Source organism: Choloepus didactylus, chromosome 1 (assembly GCF_015220235.1).
Source record: "Choloepus didactylus isolate mChoDid1 chromosome 1, mChoDid1.pri, whole genome shotgun sequence".
Taxonomy (NCBI): domain Eukaryota; kingdom Metazoa; phylum Chordata; class Mammalia; order Pilosa; family Megalonychidae; genus Choloepus; species Choloepus didactylus.
Window position 1 is genome coordinate 78,279,998 of NC_051307.1, and position 14,535 is coordinate 78,294,532.

A 14,535-nucleotide genomic window follows, 5' to 3' on the forward strand; every position below is an offset into this window, starting at 1 on the left:
GAATAAGTGAATTCACTTGGAGTATAGCAAAGTGAGTGTCATAGATAATCTTAGGAATAAGCAACATAATCACTTGACCTCCTCACCTTTTAGATCCTCCTTCCTGCTTGTGTTTTTTCCCTCATCTGTCTGATTGTGTATTTTCCCTCATATGTTTATCCATCCAACACACAACAGTGCCAGGATCCATACTAACCCCTAGAAATTCAGAGATTCAGTGTCCGCTGCTAGACCAGATTTCATTATGCCCACCATATTGTAAACTGGGGGCCTTTTGGCCCTTTCATACCACTTCAGGTGCACTTTGTCCAGGTACATGCAAGAAGCTGACAATGGACAGAGCTACAATTCTCAGTGTAGACATATAGACCAGCACATACAAGAAATGACCAAATTCCTGTCCAGGAATTACAATTGGACACACATCCAAGAGAGAGAAAGTACAAAGGGCACTGCCTCCCATCTGAGCCCTTCGTCAAACTCACACAGCCATTAAGTGGAGATTTGCTGAATCATCTTTCTGGCCTATCAAAAGTGTTTATTATTGGAGGAGGACTTGCCAGAGCCTAAGAAGATGAGGAGAAAACTCCACAGGAATATAAGGATTTGAGTGCCCCTATTTGATTCCCCATTACTTCTAGTCCAAAAAATTATAAATTTCCAAGTCTCAGAGAATCATGCAGAAATGAAAAGAAAACAAAGACCCCAAACATCCCATACCCCCTACCCCTCCCTCTTATTGACTACTAGAGTAATAATTACTAGAGTAATTGCACTCTACCTAATGTAAAGACTTACAATAGAGGTAGGTTAACTAAGACAGTGTAGTATTGTCAGCAATAGATATACAGAACAGTGGAACAGAACAAAACATCCAGAAGTAGATCCATGCAAACACGGACGACTGACTTTTTTTTTTTTTTTTTTTTTTTTTGGTCATATAGTTAGACAATAATTTTCAAAGATCAAGGCTACTGGATTACAGTTCAACAGCTTCAGGTATTTCCTTCTGGCTATTTTAAAACACTAGAAACTAAAAAGAAATATCTACATAGTGAGTCAGGATTTGCAGTCATTTGTTAAATCCAAATTTCTCAGTTACACCTCCTCCCTCTCATGTGTTCTTTCTCTCAATCTTCAGGGATACTTGGGCAATGACCATTTTAATTTCTTCATGCTGGAAAGGAGTGTTTAACCTTATATGGCAGAGGCATGATACTGGTTAATGTTGTGGAGAGACTAGTACCCCTGGATTTCAGGGCTTCTCTGACATAGGATCAATCTGAAGGCCTTAAGTTTCTAAAAAAAATAAACTTACTGAGAAAAACTTTTATAAAGATTTAGATAGAGCCCAGTGCACTCCCTAGGGTTTTTCAGAATACTGTTGGTTGGGGTGCGGCATACTACCATAGTTTGCAATATCTGGCTAACACTTGCATAACAGTAACCTCCAGAATGACCTCTTGACTCCATTTTAAATTTCTTAGCCACTGAATCTTTATTTTATTCCATTTCTTTTCCCTCTTTTGGTCAAGAAGCCATTTTCAATCCCATGATGCCAGGGCCAGGCTCACCCTGGGAGTCATGTCCCACATGGCAGAGCGGGTGGTGGGCGGCAGGAGTGTAGTGAGTTTATATGCAGAGTTGACTGAGAGAAAGAGGCCACAACTGAGCAACAAAAGAGGCTCTCTGGGGGTGACTCTTAGGCATAATTATATGCAAGCCTAGCTTTGCCATTGAAGAAATAAGTTTCATGAAGGTAAGCCTCAAGATCAAGGACTTGGCTTAATCAATTGTGAGTTTCACATTTTTTCCAGTCCCTCAAGTAGACTTTGCAAATACTTTTTTATTTTCTACCCCAAATACTCTGAAATGTATCCAGATGTTATATTAACCTATGCAGAATAATAGTATCTCATTCCCTATTCTAGATTCCATGTATTTGAGTTGTTTAAATAAACTGACCAAACAGGTTAATTTAGATAGTGTGCTACAGAAAATTTAAATTTTGCACCCCAAATAAACATCTCTTCCTTTGGTCTCACAAAGAAGTTTAAGTTTTAAAATACAGACAGTATCATCCTTAACATGTATTCTGATTTACCATAGTCCTAACCAGGTCCATTTCATTCACATCTTTAATTAGAGTCTGATATTTTATTCAACTTCTTTAACAGTTGCTGTATGGAGTAATGCTAACTTTCAGAGATGCAGAATTCTAAGTCTGAGTCTCAGATGTCACACAGATACTCAGTGTTCCAGGGAACTACCCATTTATACATAAAGAGCACAGCATCTCAGAATTTAGAAATAAGTTAAAACTCAGGAATAGGTGTGACTGCCGTGAAAGCTTACAATCTAGGAAACTTTACAACGAGCCTTATTTGAACATTCTGTACTCCTTAATCATCGATTTTCCATTCTCTGCCCATTTTTTATCCCGATTACCTGCGTACTAGAATTCAATTCTTGGAGTTTGCTCGTTATAGTTAGTTTATGTTAGTGAGACCATACATTATTTGTCCTTTTGTTTTTGGCTTATTTCACTCAACATAATGTCCTTGAGTTTCATTTACCTAGTTACATGCCTCAAAACTTCATTCTTTCCTGCTGCCACTCAATATTCTGTTGTATGTATACACCATAACTCACCCTTCCGTTCACCAGTCAATGTACCCTTAGGCTACCTCCATCCATTGCAACTCGTGAATACTACCACCACAAACACTAGCGTGCAAATGCCTATTCATGTCTCTGCTTTCAGTTCTTCCAAGCCTTTGTCTAATAACAGGGTTGCAGGATCATATGGCAACCCTATCCTTAGCCTCATGTGGACCATCACACTATTCATTAATTTTTAACAACAGTAATAGCCAAAAATTCCTCAAAGTTTTCATCTTGTGATCCTCTGAAGATTCCCATAATTCCTTCTTGAATCTCAACTCTCACCTCAAACAAAACAAACTGTAAAGCCCACTTTGTGAGTACTATCAGAAGCAAGCAAAGGGAAGTCCAACTGGTTTCTTAGTAACACACGATAGTCACTAACTCTGAGTCTCAGTTTCCTCTTTTTGTAAAATGAGGAAGTTGGCTTAACTTATCTGTAGCTGTCTTCCAGCTTTAGGAAACCATGTATGCTGCTAAAAGATGATGGGGGAGAAAAGAGTAGGGGGTGGTTCAGGAAGTGGAGAAGACCAGCGGATTTTATTTGTAGCTCTAACCATCTGCTGCCATTAACTAACACTAACCAGTACCTATTTGCTTTTTAACAACCGGGTGATCTCAAGCCTCCAATATAAGAAATAAATGAGTACTAATCTTGGCTTTACCACTAAAAGATCTTCACATTTCCCCTTTCTCTGAGGTGAGACTATTAATATCTGCCCCTATCTTGTTTGGTAAACAAAATATTTCCTGGTAAACGAAATATTTCTACTAAACTTAAGTGAAAGGGTGATACAATTCAAGTTTAGGGACTGAAGAGGTCTTATTTCCCAAAATTCTAATATAGCCCATTACCCCTTCATTCTGTAATTGCTCCAAAACCACCCAAGAAAACCTAAAGAAATGGTAAATAGAAGGCATTTGTATAGAAAACTTGAAGAAAAATAATGCAGGATTATGCTTCCTGAGCTTAGTAGATTTTAGCTTGCTGCAAAACATTGAAAGAATTAAGTTGAAGCACCATCTAGTGGCTCACAATTCTGTTTTGCTAAACATTGCTCCCAATTTCTCTCAGTTTGGGATTACAGTTAGTTATGCATTGTCAGAACAGAAAAAAATATATATTTTTTTAAAATCTCTATGCATTTGTAGGAAGTGGATGGTGATGGCTGTGGCTTGTGACATATCCAATCCAACATCATCTGGAAAATCATGGCAGTGCGAGTGATGTAGAGAAGTAGCATGAATTCAGATGCATCTCTTCCAGGGGTGATGGAGTCCTCTAAGTAGAAAAAGGGATTAAAACAATAAAGACATAGAAATTTCAGTTCCTCTGTTTTTCCTACTCACATCCTCTCCAAGTACCCATAAGAGTATTTTTATCCTCTTACTCTAATTCATATGTTCTCACAAGTCTAGGGATTGACTGTCTATTGGATGATCTTTCCACACCCCCATATGCTAAGCCTTTGCCACCAAAAGACTACAGCCGCCCTTGAGTTTACATAACTAGCATTTCTTCTGGAACTTTCATAGAGATGGTTCTCATTCCTAAAATCTCTACCTTCTGAAATTAAATCTGTTTCATTATCTCCAAGGGAAGAACCCAAATGGGCCATGAAAAGTCACATGAATAGAATTTACCTGTTGTTGCAGGATTAACAGCAAACCTTGAGATTGAGACTAGCTGTTTGTAGCAATTAAGAGTAAAATCCAAGATAACAGTGACTTGAACAAAATAGTTTATTCTCTTTTACACAAAAGAAGTGTATAGATAGGAGCTCTGGGGTTGATATGGCATTCCCAAGGTCATCAGGGATCAGGGTCTTTCTATCTTTCTTTTTCACTATCTTTGTGAGTGGCTTCCATCCTTAAGGTCACCCATGGACCTAGTTGGCTGCTGGAGCTCCAGTCATCACATCAATGTTGCAGTCTAGAAAGAGGAGATAAGGAGAAAAAGCAAAAGAGGATCCCTCCTTTCTATTTAAGAAAACTTATAAAAAATCTCACGCAAGAGTTATGCTTAAAATCTCATTTACCAAAACTTATATGGTTAGTCATCCTCAACTGCAATGGAAACTGGGAAATATATTTTAGCTAAATATATCCCCACACTAAATAAAATTGAAGCTCTGTTATTAGGCAATTATCAGCTACTTAATATCACAATAATGTTGTGTAACAAACAACCACACAACTTCCATGGCAACAATTGCTCATATGTTTGGATGAACTAGGGATCAGTTAGACAACTCTGCTGATCTTGGCTGAGCTTCCTCACATGTTTGGGGGATGGCTGACTATTGGATGATCTAGGTTGGCTTCAAAAGAGGGGTAGAGGTTGGGAATGGGGTGACTCAGTTCTGCTCCATGTGTTTCTCATCCTCCCAGAGGTTAGGTCAAGTATGTTCTCACGGAACAGCAAGTAAAAAATATACAAGACCTCTTGAGACCTAGATACAAAACTGGTACACCACTTCTGCCTCATGTTATTGTACAAAGCAAATTACTTGGGGTGGAGAAATATACACTTGCTAGGAAGAACTCTAAAGTAAACTGGAAAATTACATGAATAGAGGGAGGGTGAAGATTTAGAGGCCTTAGTATAAATCATCTACCACAAGAAGAAAGGGGAACATGAGCATTAGATCAGGTAACTGACAACCTCTGTCATGGTATTTTTGAGTCTGTAACAGAAATATATTTCTAGACGTCTTTCCATCCTAAGCCCTGATTTAAACACGATGGAACTATAATAAAAAAGAGAGAGAGAGAGAGAAGAGTGAATATAACTTATATATGGCATTTACTAACTTTTTACTGACTCATGTTCAATTACCAATGGAGTAGGTATTAATCTTAGTATTTGCTCTATTCTTTACTGTGAGCAGAGACTGGCTAGATGTGCACCAAACCTGTTTTTTTCTTTTCTTCCAAGGCAACTAGACTACAATTTTCAACCTCCTTAGAAATCAGTAATGTGTCTGAGTACTAGCCAATGGACTGTGGACAGGCGGGGCTGCTATTTCTAAGCCTTGTCATAAAAACCTCCAACATAAAATCCTCCATTCTCTCTCTTCCCCATTTACCAGGTGAATAGAGAAGACTCAGAAGGGAAGAACTGCAGGATGCGATGACAGCTTAGAGTAGAAACCCTCCTGCCTGGTGCCCCAGTCCCACCAATCTGCACTGGTGTGTGAAGTGAGCAAGAATTAGACTTTTGTGGTGTAAATACATTGATATTTGTGGGTTGTTTCTACAATTATACTACCCTAAATTATGTAGTATTCTCCAGACATTATGCATTCATTTTCCCCCTTAGAGTTTGCTAAAAATAAAATAGCCCAAATCACCTGCCACTTTACGTAAAAAATTTCTTCCTTTAAATAAAAGGACACTTTTCCTATAGGATTACCATAAGTATCAGTGAAGTTGGAGTACCAGTTTTACAGTGTCCCTGGAGGATGGGAAGGGTTTCATCAAGCAATCCCACTTTCACTATCAATAAATAGTTGTAATCCAACCCCCGTATCCCAGAGTGCAGACAAGAAAGGGAACTGAGAAACTGAAGTCCTAAAAGGTGAGGTGACATTCAGAGCTGACTCCAGTGATTCTAACAGTTCCTTAGTTGAGGTTAATTTATAATTTTTGCAGGAATGCAAGTTCAACTAAAATGACCCCATGTCATGTATTCATTGTTCGGTTCAAATACATGACACAACTACCTGGCTAATTGCTAGCAAGCAAGAAAGGAATGGGTTTGGGGTGGCTCCTGGCATCGCAACATTGATTAACATCTCAAGTGGATGAGGAGGAAGGAAAGACTAACCAAGAAGTTAGGATGAAAGCACCATCCAAAGAACTCAAGGAGTATAGAAAAACTGCAGAGCACTCTTATTTGCCTTTTGCTGAGACACCTTCCTCTTTAGTCTGAGAAGTAGAGGTGTTCCACTTCTGCAAAAACACACTGAGGCTAAGGGGAGTGTAGATGAGTCATCCTTGGCATTTATGGTGGCAAGCACTAAGCTTTTGCACGTGTATGCTAAGAGTTTGAAACAGGCCTTGCAGACTATTACTTTGATTCTCATAAACATGAAGATATCAAAGAGTCACACGAGATTTTCGGTCAGACTTTGAACCTGAAGGTTGATTTCAAATGGCTTCTTTTCTGTGATATCTCATCAAGTCTGAATTGACTTCCAGATTTTTTAACTTTCCATTTCTAGGAAAAAACATAAGTATATAATTAAGAAGGCCTTCAGAAGCAAACACTTGGGAGTAATAACTTGAGAAGCCCAGCTACATTTCATTTCCCCCACTGAATTCTCAGAGTGAGCTAGAGTAGGTCTTTCCTAGGGAAAACTACTATTAAGCAGAAGTTCTTGCCCCTGCGCTGGAGGGCACCTCTTCCTGAGCTCTCATTTATTAACAAAGCTTGTATGTTACTTAGGGGGCTGAGGGAACAAACACAAAGTGCCAAAAAGGGTTCAAGCTTTTCCCAAGACATTTTAACTCAAAAGCCTTACGATTATGTTGTCTTTATAATGAATCCTATTTTTTCACTCTTTCAGTAACTACCTACCTACCTTTTATTCTCTGGAAGTAAACGAGTCCCACGATGACCAGAAGGACCAATAAAAGAGAGAGTTTTCCATAGATAATAATCAGTAAGGATGACACTAGAGATTCTGAGGTTCTGGGACCTTTAAACATAGGCAGGGGTGATAAATGATTTCAAATATTCTTGTAATTAGAAATTAGAGACAGTAATTTGAAAGAGCATTTAAAAATATTCCTGAAAGTTCAAAGGCTGTCATAATCAAAATACCTTCTACATTAAAATTCTGGAAGAAGATTATGGGAAGTGGCAGAGTAGAAAGTTCCAGGAAACAGTCTCTCCACCAGAACAACTATTAAACAGGCAGGAACTGTCTGATCAACTATTGCAAAACTCCCCAATCCAGTAGAACACTGCACAGCATCCAGGGAACAGTGGGAGGAAGAGGCTGGCAAATTACAGTAAAGACCAGTAAATTGTTCTCTCCACAGGCTAGTTACTGGCACCCACCTTGCACTCCTATGGCAGGCAACAGTGGGGTCTGGCCCCAGGTGTAGCTTGCTGGTGCCAGAAAGGGTAAAAAAAAAATCCACTTCCCCAAGATCCAGAGTGAACATAGCCTGATCTCTGATCACAGCTTTTTTTTTCATTTTTTTTAAATCATTACATAGGTGTTTGATTTTTTTATTGTGTAATATAACATATTTACATTACATAGAAGTGATAAGTGTCCAAGTGCAATTTAACAAGCAGTTAAAGAGAAAATTTCAAAGAATGTTATGGGCTACAGTTCCACAGTTTCAGTTATTTCTTTATTGTGAAATATAATATATATGCAAAAAGGTGATAACTTTCAAAGTAAGATTTAACAAGTAGTTATACAGGAAATTTCCAAGAATGTTAAGGGTTACAGTACCATAGTTTCAGTTATTTCTTTACTGTGAAATATAATGTATATGCAAAAAGGTGATAACTTTCAAATTAAAATTTGACAAGTAGCTATAGAGCAAATTTCAAAGAATATTATGAGTTACAGTTCCAACATTTCAGTTCTTTCCTTCTAGCTATTCTAATACCCTAGCAACTAAGAAAAAGAAAATTATATAGAGATTCAGTATTCATAATCCTTTGTTAAATCCTATCTTGTCTATTGCTACCCCTTCCTCTTTTAGTAACTTTCCTGATCTTCAGTGATGTCAAGGCAGTGACCACTCTAACTTGTTCATATTGAAAACATTAGGAAAAGGGGACACAATTGGTTAATGCTCTTGAAGAGGCTGTTACCTCTAGGCTTTGGGACTTAGCTGGCATGCCAGTTTAGATGTATTATGTCCCCCAAAATGCCATGTTCTTTAATGCAATCTTGTGGGGTCAGATGTACTAGTGTTGATTAGGTTGGAATCTTTGGATTAGGTTGTTTCCATGGAGATGTGACCCACCCAACTGTGGGTAATACCTTTGATCAGATATATTTCCATGGAGATGTGGACTCCACCCATTCAGGATGGATCTTGATTTAATCACTGGAGTCCTATAAAAGAGCTCACAAACAAAAGAACCTCAGAGCAGCTGAGAGTGACATTTTGGAGAGCAGCTTAGAGAGACAACATTTTGGAGATAGCCTTTGAAAGCAGACTTAAGATGACAATTTGCCCTGGAGAAGCTAAGAGAGGACCAATATCCCAAGAGCAACATTTTCAAGAATGCACAGGAGCTGAGAGAGGAGCAGAACACAACCCAGGATCAGCAGATGCCAGCCATGTGCCTTTCCAGCTAACAGGGGTTTTCCGGATGTCATTGGTCTTACTTTAGTGAAGGTATACTCATGTTGATGCCTTAATTTGGACATTTTCATGGCCTTTGGACTGTAAATTTGTAACCAAATAAACCCCCTTTATAATGGCCAGTCCATTGCTACTATTTTGTATGACAGTAGTATTAGCAAACTGGAGCAGCTGGCATAGGTGCTCTCTGGAGGATTTAATTTTCTGAAAATAAACTTAGTAAGTGAAACTTTTATAGAGTCTCAGATAGGGATTAGGTATTCTTTAGGATTTTCAGGACTACTGTTGACTTGGGCTTATACTGCAGTCATTGGGATATCTAGCTGAAGTTTGCGTAGGAGGAACCTCCAAGACAGACTCTCAACTCTATTTGAAATCTCTTAGCCACTGAAACCTTATTTTGTTGGCTTTCTTTTCTCCCTTTTGGTCAAAAAGGCATTCTCAACCCCTCAATGCCAGGACAGGCTCATTTCTGGAAACCATGTCCCATGTCACCAAGGAGACTCACTCACCTGGGGGGTCTGTCCCATGTCAGGGGGAGGGTGATGAATTTATTTGCAGAGTTGTGCTTAAAGAGAGAAAGTCCACATTTGAGTAACAAAAGAGGTTCTCTGGAGGTGACTCCTATGCATAATTATAGGTGGGCTTAGCCTCCCCTTTACAACCATAAGTTTCACAAAAGCAAGCCTCAAGATCGAGGGCTTGACTTATAAGGCAGGGGGTTCCTAAGTTCACATATCATATGTTCTGCCCACAATAATCAATCAATATCTCACATTGTTATCACTTACTTGTTCACTCCTCATCACTCTCCATTTTAAACAATTCTTTTGTCCCAGAACACACCATAGTTCTTTTCAGCCCTAAATTATTTGTTCCTAGTATTTGTGTGGTACTAGTAAGATATTCCTATTAATTATAGTCCCTAGTATGCAATAGGTAGATTTTTCCCATATACCACTCTGTTTTCAACTTTCAGTACCAGTGTCATACCTTAGAAGCATATCATGAAAGCACCTATCAATATTTGTAGTGCTGATCTGTGGGATACATGCCTTTAAACAACTTATAATCCCATTAACAAACAATTATCTCCCCTATCCATTCCCATACCGTTGAATTCACCCTCATTAACATATCTGAAAATATTAGGTTATCATTCCTGCTTCACTAGCTTCTGTCTATGTCTAGGTTCCCAATATTCTACATTATAAGACATCGATTTTACATTGTTCAAGGAGTTCATAGCAGTGGTAACATATAATATTTCTCCTTTTGTGTCTGACTTATTTCACTCAGCATTATTTCTTCAAAGTTCACCCATGTTGCCGTATGTTCCAGGACCTTGTTTCTTCTTACTGCTGCACAGTATTCCATCATGTGTGTATACCACATTTTGTTTATCCACTTGTCTGTTGAAGGACACTCAGATTGTTTCCATCTCTTGGTAATTGTGAGCATCAGTGTGCAAATGTCTGTTCACGTCACTGCTTTCAGATCTTCTAGGTATATACTGAGAAGTGGAATTGCCAGCTCGTAGGGTAATTTGATATCTAGTTTTCTGAGAAACCACCAAACTGTCTTCTGCAGTGGCTATACCATTATATATTCCCATCAGCAATGATTTGTGATTTCTCCACACCCTCCCCAGCATTTGTTGTTTCCTGTTTGTTTAATGACAGCCGTTTGTATTGGTGTGAGATGGTATCTCATTGTGGTTTTGATTTGCATTTCCCTAAGAGCTAGTGAATATGAATATTTTTCATGTGTTTTTTAGCCATTTGTATTTCCTCTTCAGAAAAATGCCTTTTCATATCTTTTATCAATTTTATAATTGGGCTGTTTGTACTATTATCGTTGAGTTGTAGAATTTCTTTATTTATGCAGTGTGTTAGTCTCTTATCAGATATATGGTTTCCAAATATTTTCTCCCATTGATTTGGTTGCCTCTTCACTTTTATGACAAAGTCTTTTGAGGCACAGAAGCTTTTGATTTTGAGGAGTTCCCGTTTATCTATTTTTTCTTTTGTTGCTTGTGCTTTGGGTGTAAGGTCTAAGAAGCTACCTCCTATTACAAGGTCTTGAAGATGTTTCCCTATATTATCTTCTAAGAGTTTTATTGTGGTGTCTCTTATATTGAGGTCTTTGATCCACTTTGAGTTAATTTTTGTATATGGTGATCACAACTTTTGATTAGCTATTTTGGATCACTGGGGTTCTGACTCTGAGGGTGGTCATTGCTCCAATCCACCCCAGACAAAAGCAACAGAGGAGACTTAAGGGCAGTATGCATCCTTACAGCTGCAGGGACAGTTAAAAGACTGCATTTTCTGTGCAGGTCAAGAAAGCTCAGCTTTGGGGATCTGTGAAAGAAGCTCCTGTTGCCCTTCCTGGCCCCTTCTTTATTCCCTCTGCAGGGCAGTTGGGAGCTGGCTGGAGCTCCTTCTGTGGGTCCTTGGCTTGTTCTAGCTGGGAAAGACTGACATGGAAAATTCCTCTCCAGCATACCCACCCTCCCAGAATTTGCCTTCCAGGCAAAAGCAGATTGAGACAATGAAAATAGTATGAAAATCAATTGATGCAGAACTGCTTGAAGTCTGGCAATGAAACACCCAGAAGAGGGAGAAAGTCTATCTCCAGGGAACTAGAAGGGGCATCAAACTCCTGTAAACAGGGGCACTCCTAAGGCCACTAGAAAGCACAAGCCTAGGACAAGACAAGGGCCCAGAAATGACAGGGAGAACCCTGAACTTTGCATTTACCTTGAGCAGACCTTCCTGGTAGGAGGGATGACATGCAAAAAAATCTCTGTCATACCACCATTTGTTTACAAAATCAAGAAACAAATATCTCAGGGAATAAATCCCAGAATTAACATTTTAAAATGTTAAAGTGTACCTCGTGCAACAAAAGAGTAAAAGACAAACAAAGAAACAGGAAACAATGGTCCACCCAAAGAAAGAGGATAAAATCCAGAAAACACCAGTGAAGATCAGACTGTGGACATACCAGACAAAGAGTTTAAAAAATGATCTTAACAATGCTTAAGGAGATGAAGGAAAATACAGGGAAAGAACTAAAGGATATCAGAAAAACAATGAATGAAAAATATGAGAATCTCAATAAAGAGATAAAAATTTTTAAAAGGAACCAAAAGAACTACAGACTTGAAGACCACAATAACTGATAAAAAAAATCCCCAGGAGGGTTTCAACAGCAGATTGGAGATGACAGAAGAAAAAACCAATGGATATGAAAACAAGACACTTGAAATGAGGCAGGCTGGGGAGCAGAAAGAAAAAAGAATTAGAAAAAAGTGCAAACAGTCAAAGAGACCTCTGAGACGCCATCAAGCAAACCAATATATATATTATGGGGGTCCTAGAAGGAGAAGACTGAAAGAGGCAGAAGGAATATGCAAAGAAATAATGACAGAAAACTTCCCAAACTTAGCAAAAAATGTGAACATGCATATTCAAGAAGCCCAGAGTACACAAAACAGGATAAACTTGAAGAAAAGTATGCCCCTTCATATGCTGATCAATGTGTCAAATGCAAGGAACAGGGAAAGAGTTCTGAAAACCACAAGGGAAAACTAACATGTTATGTTCAAGGGAGTCCCAATTAGATTAAGTTCCAACTTCTCATTAGAAACCATGGACTTTATACCCAGTGAGAATTTCTTTCAAAAGTGAGGAAGATATTAAGACATTCCCATATAAACAAAAGCTGAAGGAGTTCATCACCACTGAACCTGCCCTACAAGCAATGATAAAGGGAGCTCTTCAGACAGAAAGGAAAGGACACTAGACAATGGTTCAAAGTGACATAAAGAAATAAAGACCCCAAGTAAAGGTAACCATTCGAGTAATTGTAACTGCCAGTACTATTGTATTGGTTTTTGGTTTTTTTCTTTTTGGCATGTAGCTCCACTTCTTACTTCCTACAGGTGCTAAAATGCAATGCATAAAAAGTCATGATAAATCTATGGTTTAGGACATATAATATAAAAAGATATAATTTGTAACAAGCACAAAAAAGGTACAGGGATGGAGGGGTATAGGAACAGGGTATGTGTATGCTATTGAAGTCAAGTTGTTATCAAATCAAATATAATTATTATATATTTAGGATGTTAAATTTTAACCCTATGGTAACCACAAGGAAAATATATGAAAAATGTATTCAGATAGAAACGAGAAGGGACTCAATATGGTGCAATACAAAAAAATCAAATAAATATTGAAGTAGGCATTAATGGAAGAATTAAGGGACAAAAGGTATAAAACTTACAAACACTAAATAGCAAAATGGCAGAAGAAAGTACTGCATTATCAGTATTGACTTTAAATGTAAATGTATTGAACTCTCCAGTCAAAAGGCAGAGATTGGCAGCATGGATAAAAAAAAGCACAACCAAACTATGTACTGTCTACAAGAGACTCACCTTAAATTCAAAGACATAGTATGTTGAAAGTGAAAGGGTGAAAAAAAATTCATGAAGGTAGTAACCAAATGGAGCTGGGATAGCCATATTAATATCAGATAAAATAGACTTTAAGTGAAAAACTTATGAGGGACAAAAGATGGGGTCGTTATGTACTGACAAATGTGTCTATTCAATCCTTACAATTGTACATATATATACATAAATATACATACATAAATATATATACACCTAACAGTAGCACTCCAAAATATATGAAACCAATATTGACAGATTTGAAGGGAGAGATTGACAGTTCTACCTAATAGTAGGAGATTTTAATACATCACTTTCAATAGTGAATAAAACATCCAGACAAAATACAAGACCTGAGCAATACTCTAAATCAACTAGACCTAACAGGCATATATAAAATGCTTCACCCAAACAACAAGAGAATACACATTTTTCTTGTATGCACATGGGTCATTCTCCAGGATAGAACATATTTTAGGTCACAAAACAAGTCTCACTAAATTAAAAAAATCATGCAATGTATCTTCTCTGACCACAATGGAATGAAGCTAGAAATCAATAAAAAAGAGAGAAATGGAAAATTCATAAACATGTGGACATTAAACAACATACTCTTAAACACTCAGTTGGGTTAAAGAGGAAAACATGAGGGAAATTAGGAAATATCTTGAGCAAATGGAAATGAAAATACAACATAGCAAAACCTATGGGATGCAGCAAAGGCAGTGCTGAGAGGGAAATTTATAGCTCTAAAACCTTACATTATAAAAGGAGAAAGACTTCAAGTTAGAGGCTTAATCTCAAAACTAGAGGAGAAGAGCAAACTAAACCCAAAGAGGGCTGAAGGTAGGAAGTAACAAAGATTAGAGTGGAGATAAATGAAACAGAGAATTAAAAAAACAATAGAGAGAATCAACAAAACCAGGAGTTAGTTGTTTGAAAAGTTCAGTAAAACTGGCAAACTGTTAGCCAGACTGACATAGAAAATAGCAGCGAGGACACAATTAATTAAAATCAGAAATGAAAAGGAGGGCATTACTACCAATCCCACTGAAATAAAAACGACT

General features: G+C 37.9%; 1 protein-coding gene across 4 annotated transcripts in view; it reads right to left on the minus strand.

Moving 5' to 3' along the window:
• Nucleotides 1-2,020: 2,020 nt before the first annotated feature.
• LOC119533488 (cell surface glycoprotein CD200 receptor 1-like) overlaps nt 2,021-14,535 on the minus strand; it is a 58,249-nt gene continuing 45,734 nt past the window's right edge. For all 4 annotated transcript variants that reach the window (XM_037835539.1, XM_037835530.1, XM_037835548.1 and 1 more), the window contains one exon: nt 2,021-3,946. In XM_037835539.1, the coding sequence (XP_037691467.1) occupies nt 3,753-3,946 (194 nt within the window). In that variant the 3' untranslated portion in view covers nt 2,021-3,752. The remainder of the gene's footprint in view (nt 3,947-14,535) is intronic.